The sequence below is a fragment of the Trematosphaeria pertusa genome (genome assembly GCF_010094035.1).
Source record: "Trematosphaeria pertusa strain CBS 122368 unplaced genomic scaffold BU26scaffold_40, whole genome shotgun sequence".
NCBI classification, from domain to species: Eukaryota; Fungi; Ascomycota; class Dothideomycetes; order Pleosporales; family Trematosphaeriaceae; genus Trematosphaeria; species Trematosphaeria pertusa.
The window spans coordinates 52,356-78,162 of record NW_022987251.1 but is presented as its reverse complement, the minus strand read 5'-3'; the positions used below and the strand labels follow the sequence as shown (position 1 = coordinate 78,162).

Sequence of the window (25,807 nt, the reverse complement as noted above, 5' to 3'; positions counted from 1 at the left end):
GGATCCATGGAAATGTAAAATGAATAGAATAAAAAATGCTAACTGCCGTACAGACTACACTGCTCTATTGCACAACGTTCGACTCACGGCTCCGGTTGCATCCTTTCGATACTCTGCGCCAGGCGCCCAATGTGCTGCAGAGGAGCAGTCAAATCTTTGGCTGGCATAACGTCGATGTGTTTCCCCACCAATTGCGCCTTTGCCGAAATGATTGTCTTCAAGGCTCCCTGATGGATCCGATGACAACCTTCCAACGCCTGCTTATATCTAGACCGTTTGTCCAAAAGGTCTCTGTGCTCTTAGAACTCGAAGGCGTCATCATAAGGGCGCTTCTTTGAGTCTGCAGTGACGGTTAGAAAGTTAAGATTTTTACCGGCCACTCGCACATACTCAAGTTGCGACACGTTGCTTTCTCTCCTCGAGCAGATGATGGGCCAGCGGCTGAGGCCATGGCCCAAGCTCTCATCTCAGCCGTTGCTTGATCACGATCTAACCCTCCATCGTGGTCTTCGGCGAGTGCGGTATCAATGTGTGGCACCCTAGCCCTGGTCTCAGAGACAGACGGCTCGCTGGCAGCTTCGCCCGGGACTTGGGCCTGTGTCAGACGCGAGGACAGAATCTGAACGTCGTGTCAGCTATTCCGGACCACTTCGGCCATTCATGTGGGGTGTACCAAGTCACGGTAGGTTTGGCTGTCGATCTCTTCCGTTGGCGAGTTCGAATTCGTCATATTGACTGGAGTAAGAGGACCTGATACTCTCGGGCGAAGTCACTTTGAGCACGGTAACTAGAGGCAGCGGGTGCGAGCCTCGTGCCATATTAATACTATTTGCGAAGACTGGTCCTTTCCCCTTCGGCAGGGTTGAACCCCGCTAGTGCCAACTACGCCGCCTTCCACGTTATGACAGCTTCATGCCGAGCCGTGTTGGCCGTCCAACTCCAGTGTATTGACCTCGTCGATCTATCAATGGTCCACCATGCAATCCTATGCATAGACTCCCCTCATCGACGATCTGACCAGGTCAGAGTTCCTTTCGGGTTCACATCTATCCGTTCTTGCAGATTCATGTGGGCCACACGGAAGCAGAGACCTGGCTTGTTCGAGTGAGTTACACGAAACGAAGTTCATACCACTCAACGCCCCGTTGCCTGTCTCCGACCTGACTTCAGAGGCTAGACATGCGCATGCGACAGAGTCAATAGTCCATCGCAGCACCGGAGGCAACAGAACAGCAGCCACAATCCTTCCATCAGCCCCTGACGTCCGGAACATGAACTGCCTCGTCACCGGTGACCTGACATTGCCGATTGGATCGCCACCACACCTGGTTTTGAGCTGGGTTAGCAAGGCTTTGACGCGGCGTCATACTCATAAGATTCGTCTGGAGCTGCGCCCGGTGGAGAGCGGACCAGTCTCCGACGTGCCTTTGGATATCCTAGGATATCGAAACGCCCGATAGCTCCACCGCCACAGTCATCGGGCATCAATCCAACCGGCCACAGTCCAGGAGAGCTGCAGCACACCCCAGAGTCTGAGCCCTAGGTGTAAGCTTGGAATCAGCCCACCGTGGCAGGACGGAGGGCGCCACGTTGCACATCTCGGCCGGGAGGATGGATTATGCATTACGATGACGTTTCCAGCTGTCGCGATGGGCTCATTCACCCCATCGCCAATGTGTGGAGCCGACCGGGGCCGCTGCCGGGCGTCCGATGGTAGGCAGAAATCACCTCATCCTGTTCTTGAAGGGGGGTTCTCAGCTGGGTTGTCTCCGCTGACTCGACGATGTGCCGTCGAGACTCTTGAGATGGTGTGATGACTCTCCTTGCCTGCTTCACATGAAGAGGCAGATGTGTTAGTTTTGGTTCTTTCTGCGCACTCAGAGCCGGCTGTGAGTGAGCTGGCATCCGTCCTTGGACCGCCATCGGCGATCCTTGCTCACAATGATGGCACTGGGATGGCGAGGGACCTGGCCTCAGCTGAACGCCACCACAACGGTGGGCCTACTCTTCTACCAGGTTCCTGATAAGGTCTCCTAACGTGGAAGGGGTCGGATACCCACGACCCGGGCAGTTCGCACTCGTGCTCGCACATATGCTCGCTCTTTCCGAGAGTGACTCCGTCCTCAAGGCACCTCTGCCCTCTTAGGTGTTGCATTCGCTCTCAGTCCGTCGCCAGCCCAAAACCAATTTCCACATCTGATAGAGTCAAGTGAAGGACTCTCCTGTCTATCATCTCATGGATTTGACGGGTGACGCCCAAAAAGTTGTCTTGACCCCTATCCAAGATATGTCTCATTGGCTGACCATAGGAAGGGGCGGACTGCGTCAGGCACGGCTGAGCAGAGCAGAGAGTTGCTTGCTTTGTTCGAAACGTTTGTCTGCGCTCTTACGCCAGATGCGATAGTCGAAATGTACCATCAACCGGAGGTCAGTCAGCAGTAGCATGCCTTGTCTGTTCACTCCTGATTGTCATAGTTCCGCTTACTGGTGTATCGGCTCTGTCAGAAAGCCCGCGAGCCCGCCAGGTCACTCGCCGCCACGATCCTAGAATATGCCGGTACGGACGAGCGCCCGCAAGACGCAATCAAAGACCCTCTGGAGCGATCGACAATGCTCGAACATACGAATAAGCCCCGAAAGCGTAAAAAGCGCAGTCCCAGAGCGGATGGTCCCTTCAAGCCACCGAGTTCCGTCAACGCGAGCAGGAGAGCAGAAAACTGTTCGGACACCCAAGATCCGCAAGGCAGCGTACGCCGGAACACACGCTTAGCGAGGCAGGAAGACGCGAGGGATGATGTGCGCAGTCTGCCGTCGGATCCGGCAAGAGGTCTGGAAGACAGGAACTCCGAGCCGCAGAGCGCCAAGCTAAGCGGCAGTGTCGCCCAGGAAGATGCATCTTGCGTCACGGCTGCGCGTGATGCGAACGAAGAGATGACGACGGGAAGTAAAACGACAGCACCCGTACCGTTGACGAAGGGGAACGAATCGCCGGAATCGAGTGATCCGGCCTCATCAAGCGGATCACATCGACCGACCACACCACCAAAGCAGGTGCCGTCAACACCTCTTCGGCAAGCGGATGCCGGCACGTCACCTCCGACGGAGGAGATCCGGAGAGGGAAGATACCAGCATCTCTCAGGAGCATTTCCGCCTCACCCACTCAGTCAGATGGCGGACGAGACGTAGAAAACATGACACTTGAGGATATGGTGGTCAAGGCAATCGAGGCGCTCTATGAGTTGAGCCAATACCCGGACGGCGTTTCGAGGCAGATTCATTCCCAGATCCTACAGGATCTTTCTCGCACGGAGACGGCGAGCACACCCGCATCAGGGGTATCTGATGGCACTATGTGGATGCAGGTCCTCGAGGCCGGATCAGCGGCGAACCGCAAGGTGACAATTCTGAATATGATCGAGTATATGGGGGCGTCGAAGTGGTTTGACAGCCAGGTAGAAAATTTTCAAGGCGCATTGCTCACGAGAAAGAACAAGCCGGTGGGTAAAAGGGGTGCGGCGATCCACGTGCTAGATTGCATGCAAGGTCTGGCCGACCCTGGACAAGCCGTGATCCAGGGAAGAGACTGGCTCCAGCGCGAGAACGACCTGGGCACTTCCACGGCGGGTTCTACGACTGGTCGTGGTGACAAAAGGATCCGATTGGAGAGACAGCGAATCAATACGCGGCTTAATAGAGGGAGCAAACTAAGGAACAAATTGGTCAAAGAACTTGGACCCGGCATCCTATTCAGCCCCGATATCTGGTGAGTCCGACCATACCTAAGGTACTGCTAGCTACTTAACACATGAGCAGGGACTATGCTAAAATGGACTCTGAAGAGCTCGGTATCCTGATGAAGGGTTTCCAAGCGGATTCGCGACGGATGCGGTTGCTCCAGATCCTAGATAAACAGCTCGAACTCTTTATCGCCACCGGAAAACCCGATCTGCGCCTCTTCTTCACGTCGTTAAAAGAGGAGACGTTGCTACCGGAGGAAGAACACAGCGAACTGATGCATAAGTTCCATCTTGACGCGGTAGGTTAGGCCTTTCAAGGTGAAAAAGCCCAGGGACTGAGAAAGCACAGGAGCCAGTCCCCTCGTCTTCCCTGAATGTCGCAGTGGACCGACTGATTGACGCAGTCGGCAGCAGTGTGCTTGGTAAGCGGAAAGCCGAGGATGACGACGTGATCGTCTTAGACGGCAAAACGGAGTTGTCCTGTGACATCTTCAGCAAGCTACGCCCAGGGGAATGGTTCGACGCCTGGCTCATCCTTGCATGCATGACGATCTCGAAGAAGCCGCACTTCGTGAGGTGCGGCTACAGTGTCCCACTAGATCAGCTCGGACCAAGCGGTAAGATCAGCCGCATCCGGAGACCTCTCGCCGGCTGGAGAAAGAAGGTCGACAACTTCCGCCGGGAAGTACAGCCCCAATCTCATGGCGAGGAGTATCATCTCATCCACCTCTGCTCTCTCAAGCACGAAAACCGACACTTCTCATTGCTCGAGATTAACGAACAGGATCGAACGATCTACCATTACGACTCCATGGCAAGCCAAGAAATCATTGACGCGACAGTGACGGCTGATGACGCGGTCGAACCGACTCGTGTCGACAAGCTAGTGCTGGTGAGCGTGTGTGACTCCTGGCGAACGGCAGCATACATTAACACCACCGCAGCAGGAATTCGGCTACTTGAAGTTCAAGTATATCGAGGCGGTGAGTAGCAACGTCCTCATGAACTCCCCACTCTAACCTAGCCAGCCCACACCGCAGCAGCACGATGCCTCAAGTTGCGGCCCAATGGTCGTAAGGAATGCGGCGCTTCGGATGAGCGGTCTTACCGTCGGCAACTGGTGGGATAGACTGGATCCGGACCGTTTAAGAATGGAGATTGTAAGCAACCTGCGGACTTGCATATCGGAGAACGCTTTACGAAAGGGAGGACAGGGGAACGTGAGACCCAGCTTACGCAGGTCTAAAAGGCAGAAGGGGATGGGTGCGACATAGATTCAGCTTTTCCACAACGTAGCGATCACGTGTTCAGAGCCCGTTTTGGCCCCGCCAGCAGCGCTCACGGATTCACGTCATCTCCAAGGACATTGAACCTTTACCACTCAGATGTGCCCATTGAACGGCGGCTGCTGAAAATGGATAGAAAACAAGCGATCGCCAGTGCGGAAGTGTGATTTTGCCGAGAGATTATTAGGAAGGGGACTCTCAATCACGCGTGCATTCATGTCAGTGGATGACTGGAAAAGATCACACTGTATTTCGCGACCTTAAGAGACACGAAATATGGAAGATGATAATCGTCTCATTACCAATCACTTTTAGGGCTTAAAAATAGCAATGCGAGGTCATTTTCCACCACGGGGCATAATTTTAACCTAGAAAGCGCTAGAAACCGGGTCAGAGAGAGGATTTAAAATGAGCACCGGTACGGCCAAAAAAATACTCCGCGTAATCTCTTGAATCAATCTAGTGATCCATTTGCACGTCACTCCAACTAATGTCAGTTGGATACATCTGCTGGGCGATGCCGCTCGGACCCCTGATTGCATGACATATGAAATTTCTTGGCAGCATAAAATTAGAAACTAAAGGTGGCTGTGTGGCATTTGCTAATTCCATGGAATGAGCTTAATCGATTAGTCAGCCTACCGGCCTAGCTCAGCAGAGGGGCGTGAGAGATCCTAACCAGACCAAACCAAACTGTTTCTGAGCGATCCAACTTTTCTACTAACAGTGCTTCTGGGATCACCATAAAGACAATTTTGGCTAACCTCGGATCGAATTCTGGCCTGGTTTATAACTCGGATGTTATCATGAGCACGGTTGAAGACGTAGGTCACAATGGCACGCGGTTATGCTAAGCTAATCGTTCATATCTTTAAAGGTATTCGAGGCCGCGTCCGAGCGGAAATCTCGTCCCTGCTTGATAGCCGGCCCGAGTTGAGAGAGCAAATTCAACGAGAGATTCATAGCTTTGCTGATGAACTCATGGACGCCTATATGCTCGACGCGGCGCAAGGACTCATGGATGGTATGGACGATGATAACGGTTCGCAGTCTTCACAATTCGAGCCGTTCGCTGAAGTTACTGCTCTCTCACCACCCGTGGTATTCGAGAATACTGAGCCTTGTTTGAGTGTCGGTGGAGTCGCAGCAGATGCATCGCTGTCGCCTTCAGCAAGGCCAATTCACGAAGTCGTATCGTTTGGCCGGAGTCGAATCAATGAGGCTGTTCTAGATATACCTGAACGAGGCAAAACACCGGAACCCACACCAAAACACCAGGTTTTAGTCACGCCTGATGTCGGAGAGACATGCTCATCTTCCGATCTAAACCAAAGACTAGATGTCACTCCAGAATCTACGCACCAGAATTCCTCGAGTACTGTTGCCCAAGCTTCCTTAAATGAGTCGCCCAGCGATCGGCGCAACCGATGGGCGTCAAATAAGGATCAGCAGTCTCTATCTCCAGATATTTACGCATCTGAGGTGACGGACGAACAGCGCAGTCCCATTAGCAGGGGACCATTTTGCAACAGAAGAGAATCTGTTAAGACAGTTAAGTCTCACAACTAAGGGACCCATGAGCAGTACCCCCAAAATTTAGAAAGCTAGGATGTAGAGGGCTCTAAAATAAGCTCTAATTTAACTAAGACTGTCGACGAAGAGGAGTCTAGTCGTAGCATTAACAACTCCAACGCCGGTCTCTTCCTAAATGTTCCCTATAATGTTGGATTAGTTGAGACGACAGGTTCTCACAGCGACGAAGAAGACTAGGATAATAAGACGCATGATTAGACGCACCAAGAGACAGAAAACGCTGGTCTAGGTGGCGGAGAGACTAAGGGCCATGCTAAGCTCTGCGTGGCAGAGCAGAGGCAGAAATAGAGCTAAAAAAGAGGGATATAGCTGTGTCTGGTAGAGAGTTGTTAGCGAGAGTAGTAGTAGTCTAGAATAGAGGTTGCAGCGGGCCCGTAACTAGAATAGGGACGAGCGTAAGGGCCGCGATAATATACGACAAGAAAGGTTAGTAAGGTGTGCTAGAGGGATTAGCCTCTAGTCGGTTGCAGGGGAAATTATTTAAATAATACAGCTTAAACAAGCCCCCCTGTCTAGAGCTAGCTCCCGCTAGAAAGGACGAGCACAAAACGTACATAAAGCTCCCTGTTAGCGGCGCGCAGTCGACGCGCTAGGCGGAGCAGTTGACAACAGGCCTGCCTACTAGGGCATGCTAGCACGGGGCGACGCAGTTAAACAGCGCTACTGCGCGGAGGAGCGCAGCTATCGCGGAAGGCGGGTTACTCGCAAGAGGCTGTACAGTGCATCAGCCTTAGAGACGAATTTTGCCTAAAGCAAAGCAAGCGCATAGTGCGACGGCGCCGCGAGTAGCAGTAAAGACGTAACAGCGCCGTCTATTAGCGGCCTCGTCGTGCGGCGCACTAGCGGCACTCCTCTAAGCTACGCCCGCCTGTTATGTCTAGTAAGCAGCCTTAACGCTAGCGCAACAGGCCCCTTTGCGCGCCTAGCGCGAGCGGATGCATCCTAGCGCGCTCGCTTTTAAGAGTCGCATTTCTGCGCTTTTTCTGCGCCGCTAGCTAATAGCAGCGCTGCGGCGAGGAAATATCCGAGACGGTCTCGCGGTGCCGCGAGCGCTAGGCTGCACGGCATTTCAAGCATGCGAGCAGACGTCGAACCCCGCAGACGCTAGATGCGATTAGAGTGCCTCTGCGCGAGTGGCCTAAGGACGCTAAGGACAGTTTAACGGCGACGGCAGGCCATGTTAGGCATTAGCACTACTGTACCGCGCAGTCGACGTTGTGCGGGGAGAAGCAATTACGTACAGCGCGCGAGCATAATAGCGGTAGCGTTAGAGACTACAGACGAGGGCGCTGCATGGCGGAGGGAGGGCAATTTAGAAGGCAGACAGCGCGTGGGGGCTATAGGCGTTAGGATACTGTCTACTGTCTCCCGCCCACTGTTACCGCGAGTAGCTTAACGCGTCTGCGACAGCTTGCGTTGTGCCTCCGAGGAGCGTTAACTAATACTGCGAAGCTGGACGCTTCTGCCGCCCACGCGTGCTATAGGGGCGGCGCCTACCTCGTGCGGGCCTGCGCGGGGCGATAATAGGCGTCTTCTAGCCCTGAGGGTTGGGCTCCTCGCTCTCTACAGCGCTGTTTAGACGGTGCACACCTGGGCAGCAGACGTCGCCCGTGACCGCCGGCCCTTTATTACTTTTTAATTAGCACCTTATTAGCCGCCCGCAGATGTCGTGCCGGCCACAGGAGACGCGGCGTTGCGAGAACGGGCAGGTCGGATTAGGCTCTAAAGTACCCCGGCCGCATTGCATTTGGCATCATGTGCTGCCATATTCACCGCAGTCTAGGGCGCCAATAATTCTGTAATTGGCCGTGGGCAGAGAAATAACAGCAAGCAAGTGCAGACGACTAGGGCATTATCGAGTCGACGGAAGCAAGTGACTGCAGTTTCGGCTGCGCCACCTCAGCGAAAACGAAAGAGAATGTCGGCAACTCAGAGCGTAAGAGCAGAGTCGGTTAAGAGAGCCAAAGTGACTGCTCCCGATACGAACGACCAGTTTTTATCACTGAAGGAGTTCCCTGCTATTCCTGAAAATAGCCCTCGGCCATCTGAGGTATATCGAACATTCAAGGATCGCACGAGCGCTAGCGAGAAGGAGTTGCTGCTCATGACATATCTGTTCTATGCCGTCGCAAGCCCAGACGCATTCTACCAGCTGCGCGAGACCTGTATCGCAATTCGAGGCGCTCAAGATCCATCAACGGTTGGGCGCGATAACAAAGTCTACGGGACAGTCTGTGCTCTAGACAAATTAGAGACTGAAGACTATCAAAATTCCATCTTGCGGAGACTCTTTCTCTCGCAGTTGGTCGAATACCGCCAAGAAAAGGAGCAAGAACTGATAGACAGAAACCGCGGACTCGAAGACGCCTAAAGCAAAATCTGGACATGTCAGACGACGTGGCGGAACCGCTGAATAAACGGAATAGTGTTAAGAGTGCTGCATTATTGGCGCTAGATGACATGATGTCACAGGCCTATCCAGAGATTCATCAGAACCGACGAGAGCTCTCGGAAGCTGAATATTCGACGAAACTGCTGGCACTCAGAAACAGGCCCAATGCCGGACGTAACTGGTATCTGATGCGACAACGGTTCCCGATCGGGATCCTTGCTTTGGTCCCTACAGGCGAAGAGTATAAGATTCAGAATTATCGGTGAGCTCTTACTCATAATTCAGCGCACCGATTGCTAAGAGGAAGCAGCATTGAGAAGCTTTCAACCGAATTATTTAAGACCTTCCTCGATGTGCTAGACGAGCAACGAGGGAACTTCATTCGCGAGGTAGCAACGTCGCTATTGAAAATCCGTGACATCCTACTTCGGGAAGATCTTAGCCGCCAGTTTGAGTTTGAAAGAGTTGACGGCGAATCTATCAAGAAAGAGCAACTCAACTCATCAAATCTCATCCAGCTCTGTGCGCTACAAGCATACTCTGATGACAGAAGCCAAGTTCAGGAATGACCAGTCAGACCATGTTGTTCGCGGGCAACTTTGCAAAGCTTCAAAGAGCCTCCTGCATTTGTGTTCAATTTCCTTCCCAAATACAAGCTGTTTCCAATGCTCTCAATCACAATGCGTCGACGCAATCGATCATACCGGTCAGCGTGAGAGAGATACTCCTCCCTCCTGTCTCTTAAGTGTCTCCCGTTGGTTGTGCCTGAGTTCTGGCTGGTGTTCTTCACCAGTGCTCCCACGTCCCCATTCGCCTCCTCATGTGTTCTGATGTCGGTACTATCTGGATCTTTTCCCAATGCCGCTCGCATGCTAGCTGCATTTTTAGAGTAAGACTCTCCTCGCCGCCATGAGACCTCCGATATCCCAATTCTCCGCTGCCGTTTTCTCCATCCAGGCTTGCCAATCCTCGTCATTGGAGGGCTTTAAAATATTCGAATATTCCCAATAATCCGGATACCAGCCAGCGCGCTCCCAATCGAGAATTCCAGTGATATTGTAGGTGTGGTCGTCCAAAGTCGTCGCGAGGAAGGGTGGCTGATGGCGCTGGGCTGGGGACATGATGGGCAGGGCTATGGCAGTGGGCGCCGCGCTATTGCTCTACACGACGTTCTGATCGGGGCCTGAAGACGGGCTCTGCGCCGCCGGGCTGAAGCGGTCCTCGAGCTGCACGGGCGCACCGTTGCCGCCCGGCAAGCGAACCTGTTCGAGCTCTCCGACAAAGGGGGAGAGGGTGACAGCGAACCGAGTGCATCGCCGCGTCATTGTCCGTGACTACGGGAAGGCCATCTATAAAGCAAGCTCCCGGACCAGTCTTCTTGCCGCGTTGGAAGGCTGCATCGAAGGATACGAGTCGTTGCACACACGAGCCGGTATGCTACTACGCGATATCTCACCAAGCAACCTCATGGTGAACGAAGAGGATGACAACCCTTCCTGGCGCTCGTTCTTGATCGACCTCGACCTTGCAATCAAGGAGCAGCGGGAGACATCTTCTGGAGCACGGGGAAAGACCGGCACACGGGCGTTCATGGCAATCGGGGTGCTTCTCGACGACGAAAAGCATTCGTTCATGCACGATCTGGAGTCGTTCTTCTGGGTGCTATTCTGGATATGCATTCACTATGACGGGCCAGGTAAAGATATTGGGGCAACTGAGTTTGAGAAGTGGAATTATGTGAGTATGGAAGAACTGGCTGAATTAAAATCGGGGCTGGTCAGTAGAGAAAGGCATTTCCTTAACCGGATAACTAAGGCCTTCACACCCTACTACCAGCCGTTGATTCCATGTGTTAATAGGTTGCGGAGGGCTGTCTTCCCAATGGACAAACCGTGGGAGAACAAGGAAGACAGGACGCTCTATTCTCGGATAAAGGAGATTCTTCGGGACGCGCGGAAGGATCTAGAATACCCAGAATTGTCGTAGCAGGGGGTTAGGTAGACGTGGAAGAGAAAAAGTTAGCCCTAAAGGTTCCCGATCATAGTGAGGGATCGTCTGGGCGCGTTCGCGGAAATCTTGGGCTGGATGTTTTAACGCAGGTCGTGTGCTTTGGGATCACATACTGTTCGTAGCCGACTTGTCGTAGAACAGCACCATCCTCGCAGGACGACCGCCAGCTTCGGCCTCAAGCACCAATGGCCGCAGATCCTTTATCAAAAGAGCGATCCACGGGCCAAAGTCTGCAGCGCAGCCTCGACCTGGGGTAATACGAGGCGTCGCTACTACTTGTATGACATACGGCGCTTCATCTCAGGGTCCACCCTCCGGATCGCTCATGCGACTGTCCCAGACACGCACAGGCCGAAATGTATTCATAGTAAATGGAGAAGGTTTAGGGGATTGACCGCTTGCGATCGATCAAAACATGCTAGAGTAAACGATACTCTCAAAAGAAATGTGCTGTATGACAGTGCGCTGAACTCATGGTCCCCGAGATTCCCCGGGTGGAAACGGCAAACATCGGCCCACATCCTCTTGACACGGCTGCGCAATAGGATAATCCGTGCAGACAGTATTAATAGTCCTAGAATCCATCATTGTCGTCGAGCGCCCACGAATTTGTTCTCGCAAATTTCTTCCTTTCTTCTCTGATCCTCTCCATCCACGTATCCACGCTGGCAATAGCTTGGTGGGGTGATTGCTTGTTCGTCAGCAAAAGAGACATGATTTCAGCTGGACTGAACTCCAGCTTCGGTACCTTCGCGACAAACTCCTGGGCTAGTTGGGATAACGTGCAGCCCTGTGCGATGCTCTCTTTCCCAGTCCGATAGACGCCTTTCTCCGATTCGTCACCTCCGGTGACGTTTATCGGCTGGGAATCGTAGACAAAGAAGAACAGCTGACTGATCATGTCTTCGTCGGCAAGATGGAACTCGGCCTTCGTATCCACGCGACCGGGACGTATAAGCGCAGGGTCCAGGTGCTCGATATAATTGGTTGTCATGATTAACACTCGACCCTCTGGCGATCCGATACCGTCAAGAACATTGAGAAGAGTGGATAGGGACAGCTTCTTGAGGGCAGGTATCTGTGTAGGAGAGGTGCTCTGACCATTATCGCTGCTTCCGGTCCGTTTCGAGCCGACGGCATCGACATCTTCGAGTATGACAACACAATGTTGAGGAAGCTCAGCGAAAAGTGTCTTTAGACTTTGGTTGTCGAGCGTAGGGATATTGAGGATGTAAATATCTAAATCGAATTGTCCTGCAACAGAAAAGCTAAAGCTGGACTTCCTAGTTCCGGGTGGCCCATAGAACAAGTACCCTCGTTGATAGGGAATACTACGTGCAGAGTACCATCTCCGAGTTGTCGGATCCAGAAACTCCGAGATGTCATCTACCAGCATCTCTTTTAACTCCTTGTTGAGTATCACGGTTAACATATCTCTTTTGCTCCTTAATTTTGACGGTGTCCATCTCTCTCCCTAATGCTCAAAGACACAAGTATCGTCCTCAATCAGTCCTAAATAATGCCGGCGGCATTTATCTAGAAGCTCCTTTAGAACATTTGAATTCCGCCCGAAGTACGATATAGAGACTTCCTCCCGGGTAAAACCGAGCTCTCCGCGAGTTTGATTGCGTTCAAAAACGAATAGATAGTGTTTGTGCTAGAAGTAAAAGCGACCATTCCAAGGGGAGTAGTGCAGTTGCTTCTTATTTGTATCGTCTCCGACATAGGCCTGCGATCCAGGTTTATTCCCACGCCCAGGTTCGAGAGCGACCTTGGCAAGGGAAGCGCGCACCGATCGTGCAAATGGCTGAGAACACACCCAAGAAATGAGCATATCATACGCTTCATCGTTATAAGGCACTTCCATCTTTGAAGCTATGGATCTGTTAGAAAAATAGCACAGGCTCTCCAAAGACGGTTAACTGACTGAAATGGGCTTTCAGCAACGTCCTAAAGTATTCCGGGACATATTTTCCAATTAGCACGAGCAACCCGCAGATGCAGAGCAGCCGTCCATAGAGACCCGGGGCACCTGTGAGAAGCGGCCAGAGAGAGGAAGATAGGGGCGTGAAGCCGGGGAAGAGGAGGTCCAGAAGAGGGATCTGCTCAGACAGGATCGAATGAATTTGGGAAGTAGCAGTGCTAAATGAGGTCATGGTGGATAGTGCTTGAGTTGAGCACCAGGTGGCAAGTGACTGTAGATGCTAGCGATTGGATGTTAGAATAGCAATGCCTTTAGGGAACGTCCGCCATTCTTTGTACTCTCAGGGAGCATGACACGTAAACAGAACACTATCAATCGGTACCCCGCAGTTGATCCTCTGTTCCCTCTTTTCTCGGCAGTGGAATGATAGGATAGGATGGTGTTTTGCCCTTCAAAGGATTTTCGTGTCGTAATGCAATGCATGATTGTGCATCTGCAGCCCCTGCCTGCGTTTGGGCAATAGTTTCTTCTGCAAGCCACATTCAAACCAAAATGTGGCCATTACTAGCCCTCCTGTACGTGCAAGTGCTGGCAAAACCTGCAGGTGTAATCCAGCTTCCAATGGAACATTTTCTGGGGCGCAGGTGGTGTACATGGCAAGTCCGAATCATTTCAACGACCCAAGTTCGATTTCCAGCTACGTCCTTGCTATAGCAGCTACTGACATGTTCGGATGTCTTCTTACCTTACCGCTACTTGGCTAGACAAATATCTGACAAGAGAGCTGGACTGCTAGAGCCGTAGTCGGGAGACTGCCCTGTATAGGGTAATTAAAATGTGGATTACGGTATTGGCTAATTGGTAAGCGTACGGTACCAGGATCGACCTGTTCTGCTGTTTAGAGGCCACGAAGTTGTGGTTAATGCGAGATGATGGAGCATACCACGAAGATGTGGTCAGCGCAAGATGGAGGGTACCACGAAGTTGTGGTCAATTTAGTGGGGATACCATAAAGTTGTGGTCACATCATTAAAGTTGACGTGGCGCCTTACGCGTAATTACCGCCGGCTTTTACCGGCTCAGTAAACGATTTGTCCCATGCTAGCCCGTGAATACACTCCGTTACAGGACGGCAAAATTCGGGGTATCTCAGGCATTGTGAAATCCAATTGGTAGGCCACGGATGGGATGAAATCTTCATTGACAGCGCCCAGCTACATGCTAACAGTCACGGCCCCAATTTGACGCAAAACGAGCCGAACGAGTTTCAGTTGTTTCCTTCACCTGGGAATAGTTAATGTGGCCCTCGCAAACACAAGACGATGGATAAGATTAGGATCCGACTCTAGAGATGCTCACCAGTAGATGTTGCTTGTCGGTCTTCCGATTCTGGATGGCCGCAAGTAGGGCATGTGGTCCCTTTGATACCATTGCCGTGGCAGGTTTCGCATGAAGGCATCTTCTACTTTCGAGAGGATGAAGAGAAGGTAGGGGGTGTGATTCGAGGCGATTTAAAGCTTTTCGACAATAACTTTCGAGATACGAGCCCCAAAACGTGTTCAGTGAGGTGACGAACCTAGCTGCCCAACTCTGAGAGCCCTTCTGAGGTAATTTATATCTTGACCTCGTGCCTCGATGGGGTGAGTCACGCCTCACGGCGATTGGCTGAAAATATTGAAAAGTTCTGACGGAGATCTGACTAAGCTAAAGTATAGGGATGTGGCTGGAGTTGTGCTGTCTCATATTCGAGTCGGATTAACACAATGCCGACAGAAACGCCCCCACTCCTTCGGCTCCGTTTCTTTGCTCAAGCCATTTTGCATTCAACAATTGGCAATATGTCGAATAAGGCCAACGAATGTACTTGCTCTGCATCCTTTCCGACCAGTAACGCGTTAGATACCCATCTTGCAGAAATTCAGGTTAGTACATTACAGCTTGCCGGTACGAAACTAACTTCCTCTAGTCCCAGGAAGGCTACCACTCTGCTCAGCTCGAGAAGTGTCGAACCCACTCGAGAGCAAACGGCGACGGTAATGATGGTAATGTCCGGGACGACCTTAGTAACCCTACCCCCAAAATAAAAGTTTGTCCTTATCATGAATGTGAACGGACAAAACCGTTTTTAACTAGGCAGAAACTTCGACGGCACTTTCAACAACGTGAATTTCCGCCACTTTCTTAATATATGGCTAGCCTAATAACATCTTAATCACAGACGTCACATGCGAGGAAGTATGTGTGTTTTGTTTTAAGCTGTTTAGACTAGCAAGCGAGTTTATGAGACATGCCGAAGGAAACCACAGACACGCGACGGGCAGGAAGGCGACATATATGCAGACGACGTATGATGAGTTAGGACGTCGAGTCGACAACGAGCTAGGTCTTGCACAAAGCGCAAATCTATTAGCAGGTGCTAAGGGCAGGTGTAAGAAAAGAGCGTGGGAGGCAGCAGGCATAGATCCAGGGATGTCGGAAGCTCAAAGAATCAAGGGGGTTGGTATAATGACCACGGACAACTCCCAACAGATTAATGGTATTGATTTTCTTCAAGCGCCCTGGCTCTACTAACATCGATCAAGGTGCAACTCCATTACTTCCCTCCACGCAGTCGGCTACGACATCCATGCCAATGCCCATGGTCGGGGAAGTCGCGACAGGCTCGGCTATAGGTAGCTTTGGTGACATTTCAACACAAGCGATTTACCTCAACTCGGTGGGAGGACCGAGCAGAGGTGACAGCTATGATGCCCCTCTCTTACAGATGATAAGCTCTATCCCATACACTGAAGATATGGGGTGGGTATCGGACAGTATGGGACGGAAATTCTAAACTGCATATCATGAGCAGCGACAACTATTTGTTTGTGCCTCCAGCTGAATCTTTAATTGCGAAGTTCACCCCGATTTTGGGGCTCTCCATGTTGACGACCTTTCGCACCAATTCCGGTGAGTTCGGAAGGATAATTTTAGGCCAAGCGGCGAGTACTTCTGCTGTCGCAAATATGAAAGTGATTGCATATCCCGTCTTGCTTTCGGCGTAGAGTCGAGCATCGCGAATTACCCTAACGTTATGTCAGAGCATGTGGTTGCAACATGGGAGAGGAACTCACAAGCCTCCATCTGGAAATTCCTTCTCGCTGGCCTTAGAGCCTGCTGCGTCAAGCGCAATCTGAGATGTTTCGTGCAAGGACCGTTCGCCCTTCTCCGTAGGCAAATCATGTTAGTGTGAACCGCCGTAGTAATCCACTCGCGATCCTTTAGCCTAGTGCTCGACGATAAGCGCACGCAGACCGGCTTCTGGTCCCCCCTTTCTGAAGCATTCAATATGTCCGGGGAGTGCCTTGTATCTCAGCTAATGTCCAAGGCTACATCTGCCGAGGACGGATTCGATAATAGATCGGATACGCTAAGAGGCATTAGGGTGTAGCTGTTGTTGGCGGAAGCCGCCATACGGCACCTGGCAGGAGGACTGGAACGTATTGTTTACTGTTGAGGATCACGTGTTGATCACGTGATCGCGCTAGCCTAGTGTATATAGCCAGAGCTTTCTGGTCTCTTACAATCAACAATGTTACACTCCACTTCGTTACTTCAACACTATTAAGCGTCTCGCTTGGCAGAGAAACTGAAACGGAGCAAGATCTCGTCGTAGTCGTCGTGTGTCCAGGCTCAGCTGTGCCACCCAGAGCACAATCGGATATCGTTTGATGATTCGCCGTCAACCTGCTTTGTGTCTCGCTCCGGGGTCGCGTAGTCGAAACGGTCGTTCGTGGAGATATAGGTAACGAAGGCTCGGTGTTGTCGACACCTATTAAATTGTGTTACAAGCTGAGCATAAACAAGTCCACTGTTAACTCACGGCGACGTTTTAATCGGTTTGATAACTGCTCTATCATAGGTCGAACAGTATCGTGAGCTTTAGTATTAAAGAGTTTAGTTGCTACCACCTTTCGATTTTCGGTGGATAGCCGCTCGAAAGCAGCAAGTGTTTGCTGTTCAGCTTGTTGCCCCTTATAATAACGAGTGGAACTATTTGTTGCAAGAAAGTAAGCTAACCAAGCCGAGAAACCAGCGTCCAGAAAGATTCGTGCTGTATCTTCTTCTGATGCAGAGCGCGCTCGCTCCAATGCATCATCAAACCTATACGGCGTTTTTTCTCGCGTCCATTCCGACGTGAGTTGTCGTGCAAATATCTCAGTGGCTTCATAGCTTATACATTCCGGGTCCGCGATCTGCGAAGAGCCTGTCATGCTTCCTTTGTGAAGATGCAAATCGAAGGGAATTTTTGCGAAGGGAATTTTAGCGAAGGGAATTTTGGCGGAGGGAATATTGCGAACAGCTTTTAACCACGATGCCGGCTTGTGAAAATGTGACTGGCTTTTCCCCCGCGTTCCTTCCCTTAAAGAATACAGATATAGACTATAGTCCTGCACAGCTATTAGAAGTAGACGTACGTTCGGGAAATGTGTGGGTCAACTCTCAGGGCGTCTTCTTCTAGCGACGCGCCTACCTATTCCCCTCTTATGTGCGTCGTTGCCTCCATGGCTACGCTCTCCGACGCAGAGATTATCGCGTAGAACCCTATTAGGGAACGATTAAACGACTTCCGCCATCTCCTTCGCAGCGTGGTGCGTACCTTGTACGTGCTTTCGGTGATTTTCAAAGCATAACGGATTCGAAAAAGATCCCCTCACACTCGACACTCTTGCGTTCCCGTGGCTGTGCCGACTTAAACAAGCAAAGCTGTTTAGTAAGCCGCCCCACCGCCTGCGCTAGATCCCGTCCGGTTGCTGTAAACGCTAACATTAAGGGAAGGCGTTATATTTTCTACATTGTAAGTTTGCTAGCGCTAGGAAATTTTCTCGTAAAATTAGGCTAACCGCTTGTTAACAGTTGCGGCCGTATCTGCTGCAGGTTAGTGCCTACCAAAATGGCGACAAGCGGAGCTGTGCAATCCAACCAGCATCAGGAATCCTTTCGAATGTGCTGTCGCCTGCTTGCTTCTACCAACTACAGTCGGGACGAATTTCATGAGTCTAACTATGCGCTGTTTCTTGGGTTCTCTAAATCCTGCCCGCAGCACTATGCCAAGCTCCCCTACTTAATATAATGTTACTAGATATAGTTACTACTTTACGTAACCTAGTTATGTATATATATAGCTATATTTCTCGTATTCTTAATTAATTAACTTATATCTTAATACTCTACAATTTATCTAATAGTTATATGTTACGATTGTAGAATCGAAAACAGAGTTAGCTAGCTAGAATAGAGAAAACGGTAAGCTAAGCCTAGGGTTACAAGACAAGGGATTACGTGCGAAGTTACGGGAATAATTAGAGTTACGTAATATAGATTAGATAAATTAGAGAGATTAGAACCTAATCTATAGATTAGAATCTAATCTAAGAAATCTATAAGAGCTAGACCTTAGCATCTAATCTAGCTAAGATAGTATATATATATAACTAGAAGAAGCTTACTTCTTATAGCTTCTTATAGTTATTACTTTATTTACTAAAATTACTATAGAGACTTATAATTTATAGTATTATTACCTTTATCTCTTTATTACTAAAGATTCTAGCCTAAAGTATACCCCTTACCTTCTTTTATAAACGTAAGCTCTAGTCTTAGTTAAGAGAATAGCTTATAATAAAATAACTACCTAACGTTAAAGAGTAGAACTATTATATTAATAGTTAGAACCTAATCTAAAAAGGCCTAGGCTAGAAAACTAACTATAGAGAAATAGATTATAGAACTCTAATAAGTTATTATAGTACTCTAGAAGATAAGCGTTTATTAGGTAGAAGAGCTAGCTATAGCAAAGTAATAGGTCTAGGCTAAGATTACTCTACTATAACGCTTTAATAGTAAGAGAAAGAATCTTAACGTATTTCTAGTAGCTATAGAACTCTACCTATAGTATAATACTATAGTATTTCTATAGAATAAGAATAAGATTCTAGAAGCTATAATAAATATAGAAGAGAAGGCTTTTACGTAGGCTAAACTCTATATATTAGACTAGCTAGAAAATAAGAGTAATATAAAGAGAACATAATAGTCTATAGATAAAATCTTTAAAAGCTAGACTAGGTTTATAAAGCACCTTAGAGAAACGTTTAGAGAAGTTAACGTATATAAGGTAGTCTAGAAAAAGCTATTCTAGCTATAATAAACTAGATTAGTATTCTAGTATACAGCTACGTTTAGATAGCTAAGCGCTTACCTAGACTAGAATAACCTTATACTAGCAGGACTCTTCTATAAAGAGTTAAAGAAGTTAGTTAAAGACAATATTATATATGCTAAATAACCTAAGAATCTAAGCAACATAATAGAAATAGTAGTAAAAATTAATAACTAATAGTATAAACGAAATTTAGAACGTTAATAGAGTAGAGATTACTCTATACTACTAATAGTTAGAACTAGAAGACTATAGACTATATTCTAAGAAGACTCTATAGACCTAAACTAGGTTAAGACTCTATAGAAAGAGAAACAAACTCTAAAAAGTAAGGAAAAGGTACAGTACTTTAAGAAAGAACTATGCCTAGTCTATAGAGAAAAAGAACACTTTACGCAAGAATACCTAAAGAAAAAGAAAATAGTTAGAATAATCTAAGTAGACTATAATAGCCTTATATAAATAGCATGCTATAATAATAGCTATATAACACACTAGAGAAATAAGGTTAACTTAGAATAGTACCTAATAAGAGTTAGAGCTATCGTGCTAGAATACCTTGTATATACTAAATACCTTACTCTAGATACTATCTAATAACGTATTAACGCACGATAGTGCTAGATATACGCAGAATTCTATAATATATAGAACTATTAGCACGTATACTAGAATATTCTATTTACTAATAATAAATTCTAGAAGGCGTTAGACACTCTTAAGAAAGTAGCTAGGTTAGTAGAATATCTTATAGATAAAGAAGTGTATACGTATATCTAGAAGATATACTAAGGCTTCTCTATAAACTACTCTAGAGCCTAGAAAGCTAAATAGTAGTAACTAAGGTATATAGAAAGAGGTAAATATAAGAATCTCTTCTATAAGGTACACCTAACTAAACTATTATAAGAGAAGAAACTCTCTAGACTATTTATATATAACTAGAAAATTAAAGTACACCTATAGTAGAAGTTATGCTAGCTATATAAAGGCGACTACCTAGATTATAACTACGTCTACTAGGCCTACCTGCTAGTAGTCTATAGAGAGAAAGGTAAAGTAGTAGTTAAAACGGCTATTAGTATACAGAGACTAGATAAGAGAGAAATTTAAGTAGCTACGTACATAGACCTACGCCCTAGAGACACTAGCTAAATAGTAATACTAGAACTAGTTAAGAAAGTCTATAGTAAAGAATACTACGCTAAACTATAGAAGTAGTATACTATAGAATACTAATACTACTATAAATAATACTAAACTATAGAATAGATAGCCTAATACTCTAACTACTATACACTTAACTATAGATAGTGCTTTCTTAAATAGAAGTGTCTATACTATAGAAAAAAGGCTAAGAATAAATATATAAAACTCTACTAGACTATATACTTACTAGAAAGATACCTAGTATACATAGCAAAAAAGAAACAGAGATTAACACTAGCTACCTCTTTAAAGTTAAAAAACTAGTAGGCCTTTAAGGTAGAGGTCTAGCCTAGAAAGGCTCTATTTAGACTATAGATAAAGTTATTACTCTAAAACCTAGAACGCTACGCATAAAAGCTATATTAGAAAATAAAAAGTTTATAGCCTATATAGATAGTAGAGTAGTAAAAACGTATATTTCTACTAGCCTAGTAAAACTATAGAATATACTATTTTAAGAAAAATAATAGCTATACTAAGTATAACTTGTAGATAACTAGCTACCTACCTTTAGCTAAGAATAAATTTACTTAGAAACTAAGGTATAGGTATTAGATATTTAGAGAATATAGAAATAACAGTTCTATAATATTATAGAACTAGAAAATATAGACGTACTTCTAGAGTTAGATTAGACTAAAACTCTAGAAAAGGCCTAAAGTAGTATAGAAGGCTAGAGTAAGACACTACCTAAGAGCTTACTAAAAGCTAGAGGTAAAGATTAGAAGAATATCTCTCGCAAGTTTAACAAAATAAGTAAAGAAATAACCTTAAGACGTTAGCATTATATAAATATAAAAGCTATAACCTAATATAGAGTAACTACCTTAGAAGATTAAGAAAGACTATAAGAAGTTCGCGTTATTATTTAACAAGTAGAATAATAGCGTTCTACCTAAATACTAACTATAAGACTATAAGATACCTATAGAAGATAAGGCTACGCTAAAACTAGAACCTATATACCTACTTAGCTATAAGTAAAGAGAGAAACTCTAAAGATACCTAAAGAGACTTCTCTAAAAGAGATATATTTAAGAAAGCTAGAGTCTAATAGTATTACTAGTACTATTTGTACTAAAGAAAAATAGATAGTTAAGACTATATATTAACTACTAACAACTTAATTAAGTAACTTAAAAGAACTAATATCTACTACCTATAATCTTAGAGCTAATAGACTAGCTTGCAAGAGTATAATAGTTTACAAAGTTTAATATTAGAGAAGAGTACTACTAGATATAAATTAAAGAAGAACACAAGTAGAAAACTACCTTTAGAATAAGAGAAGGTCTATATAAATACCTAGTTATGCTATTTAGACTTACTAACGTACTAGCAACGTTCTAAAGTATAATTAATATAGCTCTATATAAATATATAGAAAGGTTTACTATAGCCTATCTAGATAATATACTTATATACTTAAAGAGAGAACTAGAAGAATATAAGAACTACGTATAGAAAACGCTATAGAAGTTTAGAGAGTATAGACTTCTAATAGCCTCTAATAAAAGTAAGTTCTACTATATAGAGACTAGCTACTTAGAATTTTATCTAACTTGCGAGAGAATATAGATAGAGACAAATAAGATCTAGGCGGTTCTAGACTAGCCTATACTTTAAATAGTAAAAGAAGTATAATTCTTTCTAGAATTTATAAACTACTACTAAAAGTTTATCTAAGAATATTTATAGATTACTACTCTACTTATAGAAGTTACTAAAAAGAACTAAGAGTTTAGGTAGAAAGACTTATAATAATAAGTATTTAAGATACTAAAATAAACGTTTACTACTATACTACTACTATAAACGTTTAATAAAAATAAACTAATATAGGTTAAAATAGATATATTAGACTAAGCTCTAGAGGTATACCTTAGCTAACCTAGAGAAGATAGTAAGTACTAACTATACTTCTTCTACTTAAGAAAGTTCTTAGTACTAGAACTTAACTATAACGTATACAATAAGAAACTTATAGCTATTATAGTAGTAATAAAGAAATAGAGAATATACTTAGAAGGCGCTAAGTACTCTATTAATATAGTATTAGACTATAAAAACCTTATAGCGTTTATAATAACAAAAACGCTAAACTAATAACAAGTTAGATAGGTAGAAACGCTAGCTACGCTAAACTTTATAATCTAATACTAAAAGAGTACTAAAAATAAAGCCGCGAATATACTTAGCTATAGAGCTAACTATACTAGCACTATAAAAGAGAAACACGAAGCCGTGCTCTGTATAAGACTAGATAGAACCCTAGAATATAATAGACCGCGAATTAGCTAGGTTATAGAAATCTAAGACTAATAGAATAATAAACTAGAGCTACCTAATAAATAAGAAAAAAGAGAGGTACTAGAAGCTCTATAAATAGAATTTCTTTAAGAATTCTACAGCATAATAACGCATAGATACTAAGAAATTAAACGTACTCTTAAAAGACTATAACAAGAATACAGGTTTCTTGTAATAAAGAAAAAAGTTATAAAGATAGTACAAGAATGTATAGAATGCTAGTAAAACAAAGTAGTTAGATATTAACTATATAGGTTACTACAACCTCTAGAACTACCTATAGTGCTATAGTAACACGTTACTATAGACTTTATTACTAAGCTACCTAGGTTAGTTAAACTTGCGTTAAAAAGAAAATATAACGCTATCTTAGTAATTATAAACTAATTTACTAAATACGCATACTTCTACCTAACTAGCAAAACTCTTAAAGCTAAAGAACTAGCTTATAAGGTAAGCTAATAACTATTTAGCTAGCATAGAATACTAGAGCAAGTTACTATAGATAGAGATAAGTTATTTACATCTAAGTTCTAGAACGCACTACTTAGCTAGATAGAGATAAGTAATTAAATATTAACTAGCTTTTACTTATAGACTAACAGCTAAATAGAATAAATAAACTAGACTCTAGAAGAATATCTAAGAAACTACGTTAACTAGAAATAGAATAACTAGGTTAAACTACTACTTATAGTATAACTAGTATATAATATAGTAAAATAAGAAACTATAGAGATAACTCTCTACTAAGTATATTATAGCTATAAGACTAGAATATATAGATTATTAGTATATATAGCTATAATCTCTCTAAAGATAGAGAAAAAGAAGCGCTAGATAAGAATAATCTATAATAAGCTACAGAAGGTAGTAGAAAAAATAACTTAATAGGTAAATAAGAAAAGAATTAAGAGACTAACCTTTAAGAAGAGAGGTAAAGCTTTTATTCTACAAAAAAACTTACGCACTAAATAATCTAGTAAAAAACTTAATTACTTATAAATTAGACTATTTAAAATTAATAGACAACTTAGACCTATTAACTTTAGGTTAAAACTACTACTAATAATATAAATATACTCTATATTCTATAAATCTAAACTTAAGCTAGCGCCTAATAACGTACTACTTAATAAATAAACTAAGATAGAACTAGACTAGAACTTTAAGATTAAAAGAATACTAGATAAAAGGCGTATATAAGGTTAGTAGAAGTACTAGGTTAGATAGAAAGAATATCTACTAGAGAAAGATATCTAGAAACTACTAGGGAACCTTAGGAATTACTTTAAGAAACTTAAGAAGTTTTATTAGTAGTACTAACTCTAAAACCTAGAGACTAGAATTCTAGATTCTCTAGATAACTCTAGTTAAATAACTAAAGAGAATTAACTAGAGAAATAGAAGGTTATAGCTATAAGAGTTACTATACCTTACGCTCTAACTACTCTAACTCTTTAATATTAGCTAGATTCTTTAAAAGTAGCGCGTCGCGATAACGCTACACTAGCTCTAACTACTTTTATAGACGCTTACTATAGGCGTCTACGAACTGCTAAGATTCGCTTAGAGACGCCTTCTAAAAGTATAGATAGTCTAGCTATAAGAGCTAAGTTCGTAGTCTCTACTACTATAAGCGCCTCTAGAATACCTAGCTAGGTAAGTTAGCTATAGGTAGTACTATCTCTATAAGCTATAAGAATAAGAGGTGCTAGTAGGGTAGGTTAGGTTAAATTTAGCTATCTAAAGGTAAGAAGTAGAAGAATACTCTAAGAGCTCTCTATATATATAGAGTACCTATACTAAGGCGCTAGGTAGAGTTATATAACTTAGGCGAAGCCGAGTTAGGCTAAAGTACTAAGTTAGAGCTAAGTTAAACTATTATATTACCCCCCCTTATAGAGAGAGCTCGTCTCTAAGCTCTAAAATACGCCTTCTAGATTCCTCTTCTTCTAAAACTTCTACGTTATGCTCTTAACTATCTTTTTTAGCTCGTAGTAAGTGTATTCGTGTTAGTTTTAAACTAGAAGCGCTTTTACAGCTACCACCTTCCCTCTAGAGAGAAAGAGACTTATTTTCGCGTTAGTAGAGCGGCTTTCTTACTAGCTCTCTTCTTAAACAATGCTATAAGCTTAGCAGAGTCCTAAATTACTTAGCGGCGCCTTCGCGTTACTCTTGCGTCTCCTACTCTTATAGGTTTTAAATTCTCCGCTATCTTCTCTAGAGTCTTCTCTTTTTCGTACGCTTTAATCTAAGCATCTAATTATAATAGCAGCTCTAGCTTATCTAGGTATACTATATAAAAGTCTCTTACCTTATAGAGAGCGTTAATAAAGCCTATAGTATTATACTAGGTAGAGTTAGAATTATAAGCAACCTATATAGCGTAGTATTAAAGGTAATTTTAATAAAGATAGCTATCTAGAATTTTATATATAGGCTATTCTAGATTACTATTAACTTTAATAGATAGCTACTTAGACTCTACCTACTCTAGTAATAGCTCTAAGGCTTTTTATAACTAATTAGCGTAAAAGACGTTATATATACATATATACGCAGGTAGCTAGAGCTAGAAGAAGTAACCTTTTATAGTAATAATTAGGTAAGAGCTATATATCTATTAATCTAGCTTTATACTAGGCTAATCTATTAAAAAGCTATAAGGTTTAATATAGACAAGATCGCCTATAGTAAAATTAGGTTCTTAGCGTTTTTTATTTACTTAGAGTACCTATCTAGCTTACGCTTTCGCGGTATTATCTTATGTAATTTTAGTAGCTTTTTTTACGGCGTTGTATTACTTCTTAGTAAAATTCTAAGCTTTCTAGCGCAAGAAACGCTTACGTAGAGTAGAGGCTTTTATTATACGCTTCTTCTAATTCTAGTAGTATATTAGCTAGTATCTAAATTTAATTTTATACGCTATTAGTTCTATAGTTTTATATAGTAACGTAGCTTGTATCTAGTCTATATAGAGTAGAAAATCTAACTAATTATCTTAGTAGTAGTTAATAAATAGACGTAGACGCTAATTAAGATATTAATTAATAATCTTTATATTTCTATTAGTTTGCAGGTAGTACGTAGTAGAGAGCTTCTACTTAATTTCTATAAGCTAATAGAGCTTATCTATAAAG

General features: G+C 44.6%; 8 protein-coding genes across 8 annotated transcripts; 5 read left to right on the top strand and 3 right to left on the bottom strand.

Moving 5' to 3' along the window:
- Positions 1-2,368: 2,368 nt before the first annotated feature.
- On the top strand, positions 2,369-5,211 carry BU26DRAFT_591291 (uncharacterized protein; the record flags this gene model as incomplete). The annotated part of the gene is made up of 7 exons (XM_033834793.1): positions 2,369-2,427; positions 2,476-3,764; positions 3,815-4,037; positions 4,088-4,630; positions 4,686-4,721; positions 4,767-4,898; positions 5,161-5,211. The coding sequence occupies exons 1-7, from the start codon at positions 2,410-2,412 to the stop codon at positions 5,209-5,211; spliced, it is 2,292 nt and encodes a 763-aa protein (XP_033675215.1). The 5' UTR covers positions 2,369-2,409.
- Positions 5,212-5,858: 647 nt separating this feature from the next.
- On the top strand, positions 5,859-6,593 carry BU26DRAFT_591289 (uncharacterized protein; the record flags this gene model as incomplete). Its single annotated transcript, XM_033834792.1, has 1 exon — positions 5,859-6,593. The coding sequence occupies one exon, from the start codon at positions 5,859-5,861 to the stop codon at positions 6,591-6,593; it is 735 nt and encodes a 244-aa protein (XP_033675214.1).
- Positions 6,594-8,535: 1,942 nt separating this feature from the next.
- On the top strand, positions 8,536-8,988 carry BU26DRAFT_512426 (uncharacterized protein; the record flags this gene model as incomplete). Its single annotated transcript, XM_033827376.1, has 1 exon — positions 8,536-8,988. The coding sequence occupies one exon, from the start codon at positions 8,536-8,538 to the stop codon at positions 8,986-8,988; it is 453 nt and encodes a 150-aa protein (XP_033675213.1).
- A 92-nt stretch (positions 8,989-9,080) lies between these two features.
- Positions 9,081-9,578, top strand: BU26DRAFT_573023 (uncharacterized protein; the record flags this gene model as incomplete). The annotated part of the gene is made up of 2 exons (XM_033834295.1): positions 9,081-9,271; positions 9,320-9,578. 2 exons carry the CDS (start codon positions 9,081-9,083, stop codon positions 9,576-9,578), a joined length of 450 nt encoding a protein of 149 aa, XP_033675212.1.
- Positions 9,579-9,893: 315 nt separating this feature from the next.
- Positions 9,894-10,079, bottom strand: BU26DRAFT_387251 (uncharacterized protein; the record flags this gene model as incomplete). Its single annotated transcript, XM_033822661.1, has 1 exon — positions 9,894-10,079. A coding segment is annotated over one exon (186 nt), but the record flags the coding sequence as incomplete, so codon positions are not given.
- Positions 10,080-10,311: 232 nt separating this feature from the next.
- On the top strand, positions 10,312-10,995 carry BU26DRAFT_443333 (uncharacterized protein; the record flags this gene model as incomplete). The annotated part of the gene is made up of 1 exon (XM_033824539.1): positions 10,312-10,995. A coding segment is annotated over one exon (684 nt), but the record flags the coding sequence as incomplete, so codon positions are not given.
- A 598-nt stretch (positions 10,996-11,593) lies between these two features.
- Positions 11,594-13,175, bottom strand: BU26DRAFT_591281 (P-loop containing nucleoside triphosphate hydrolase protein; the record flags this gene model as incomplete). Its single annotated transcript, XM_033834791.1, has 4 exons — positions 11,594-12,493; positions 12,575-12,676; positions 12,743-12,894; positions 12,947-13,175. The coding sequence occupies 4 exons, from the start codon at positions 13,173-13,175 to the stop codon at positions 11,594-11,596; spliced, it is 1,383 nt and encodes a 460-aa protein (XP_033675209.1).
- Positions 13,176-15,800: 2,625 nt separating this feature from the next.
- Positions 15,801-17,202, bottom strand: BU26DRAFT_556993 (uncharacterized protein; the record flags this gene model as incomplete). Its single annotated transcript, XM_033832413.1, has 4 exons — positions 16,806-17,202; positions 16,507-16,754; positions 16,057-16,115; positions 15,801-16,008 (listed from the first exon to the last, which is right to left on the bottom strand). The coding sequence occupies exons 1-4, from the start codon at positions 17,194-17,196 to the stop codon at positions 15,801-15,803; spliced, it is 906 nt and encodes a 301-aa protein (XP_033675208.1). The 5' UTR covers positions 17,197-17,202.
- Positions 17,203-25,807: the final 8,605 nt, after the last annotated feature.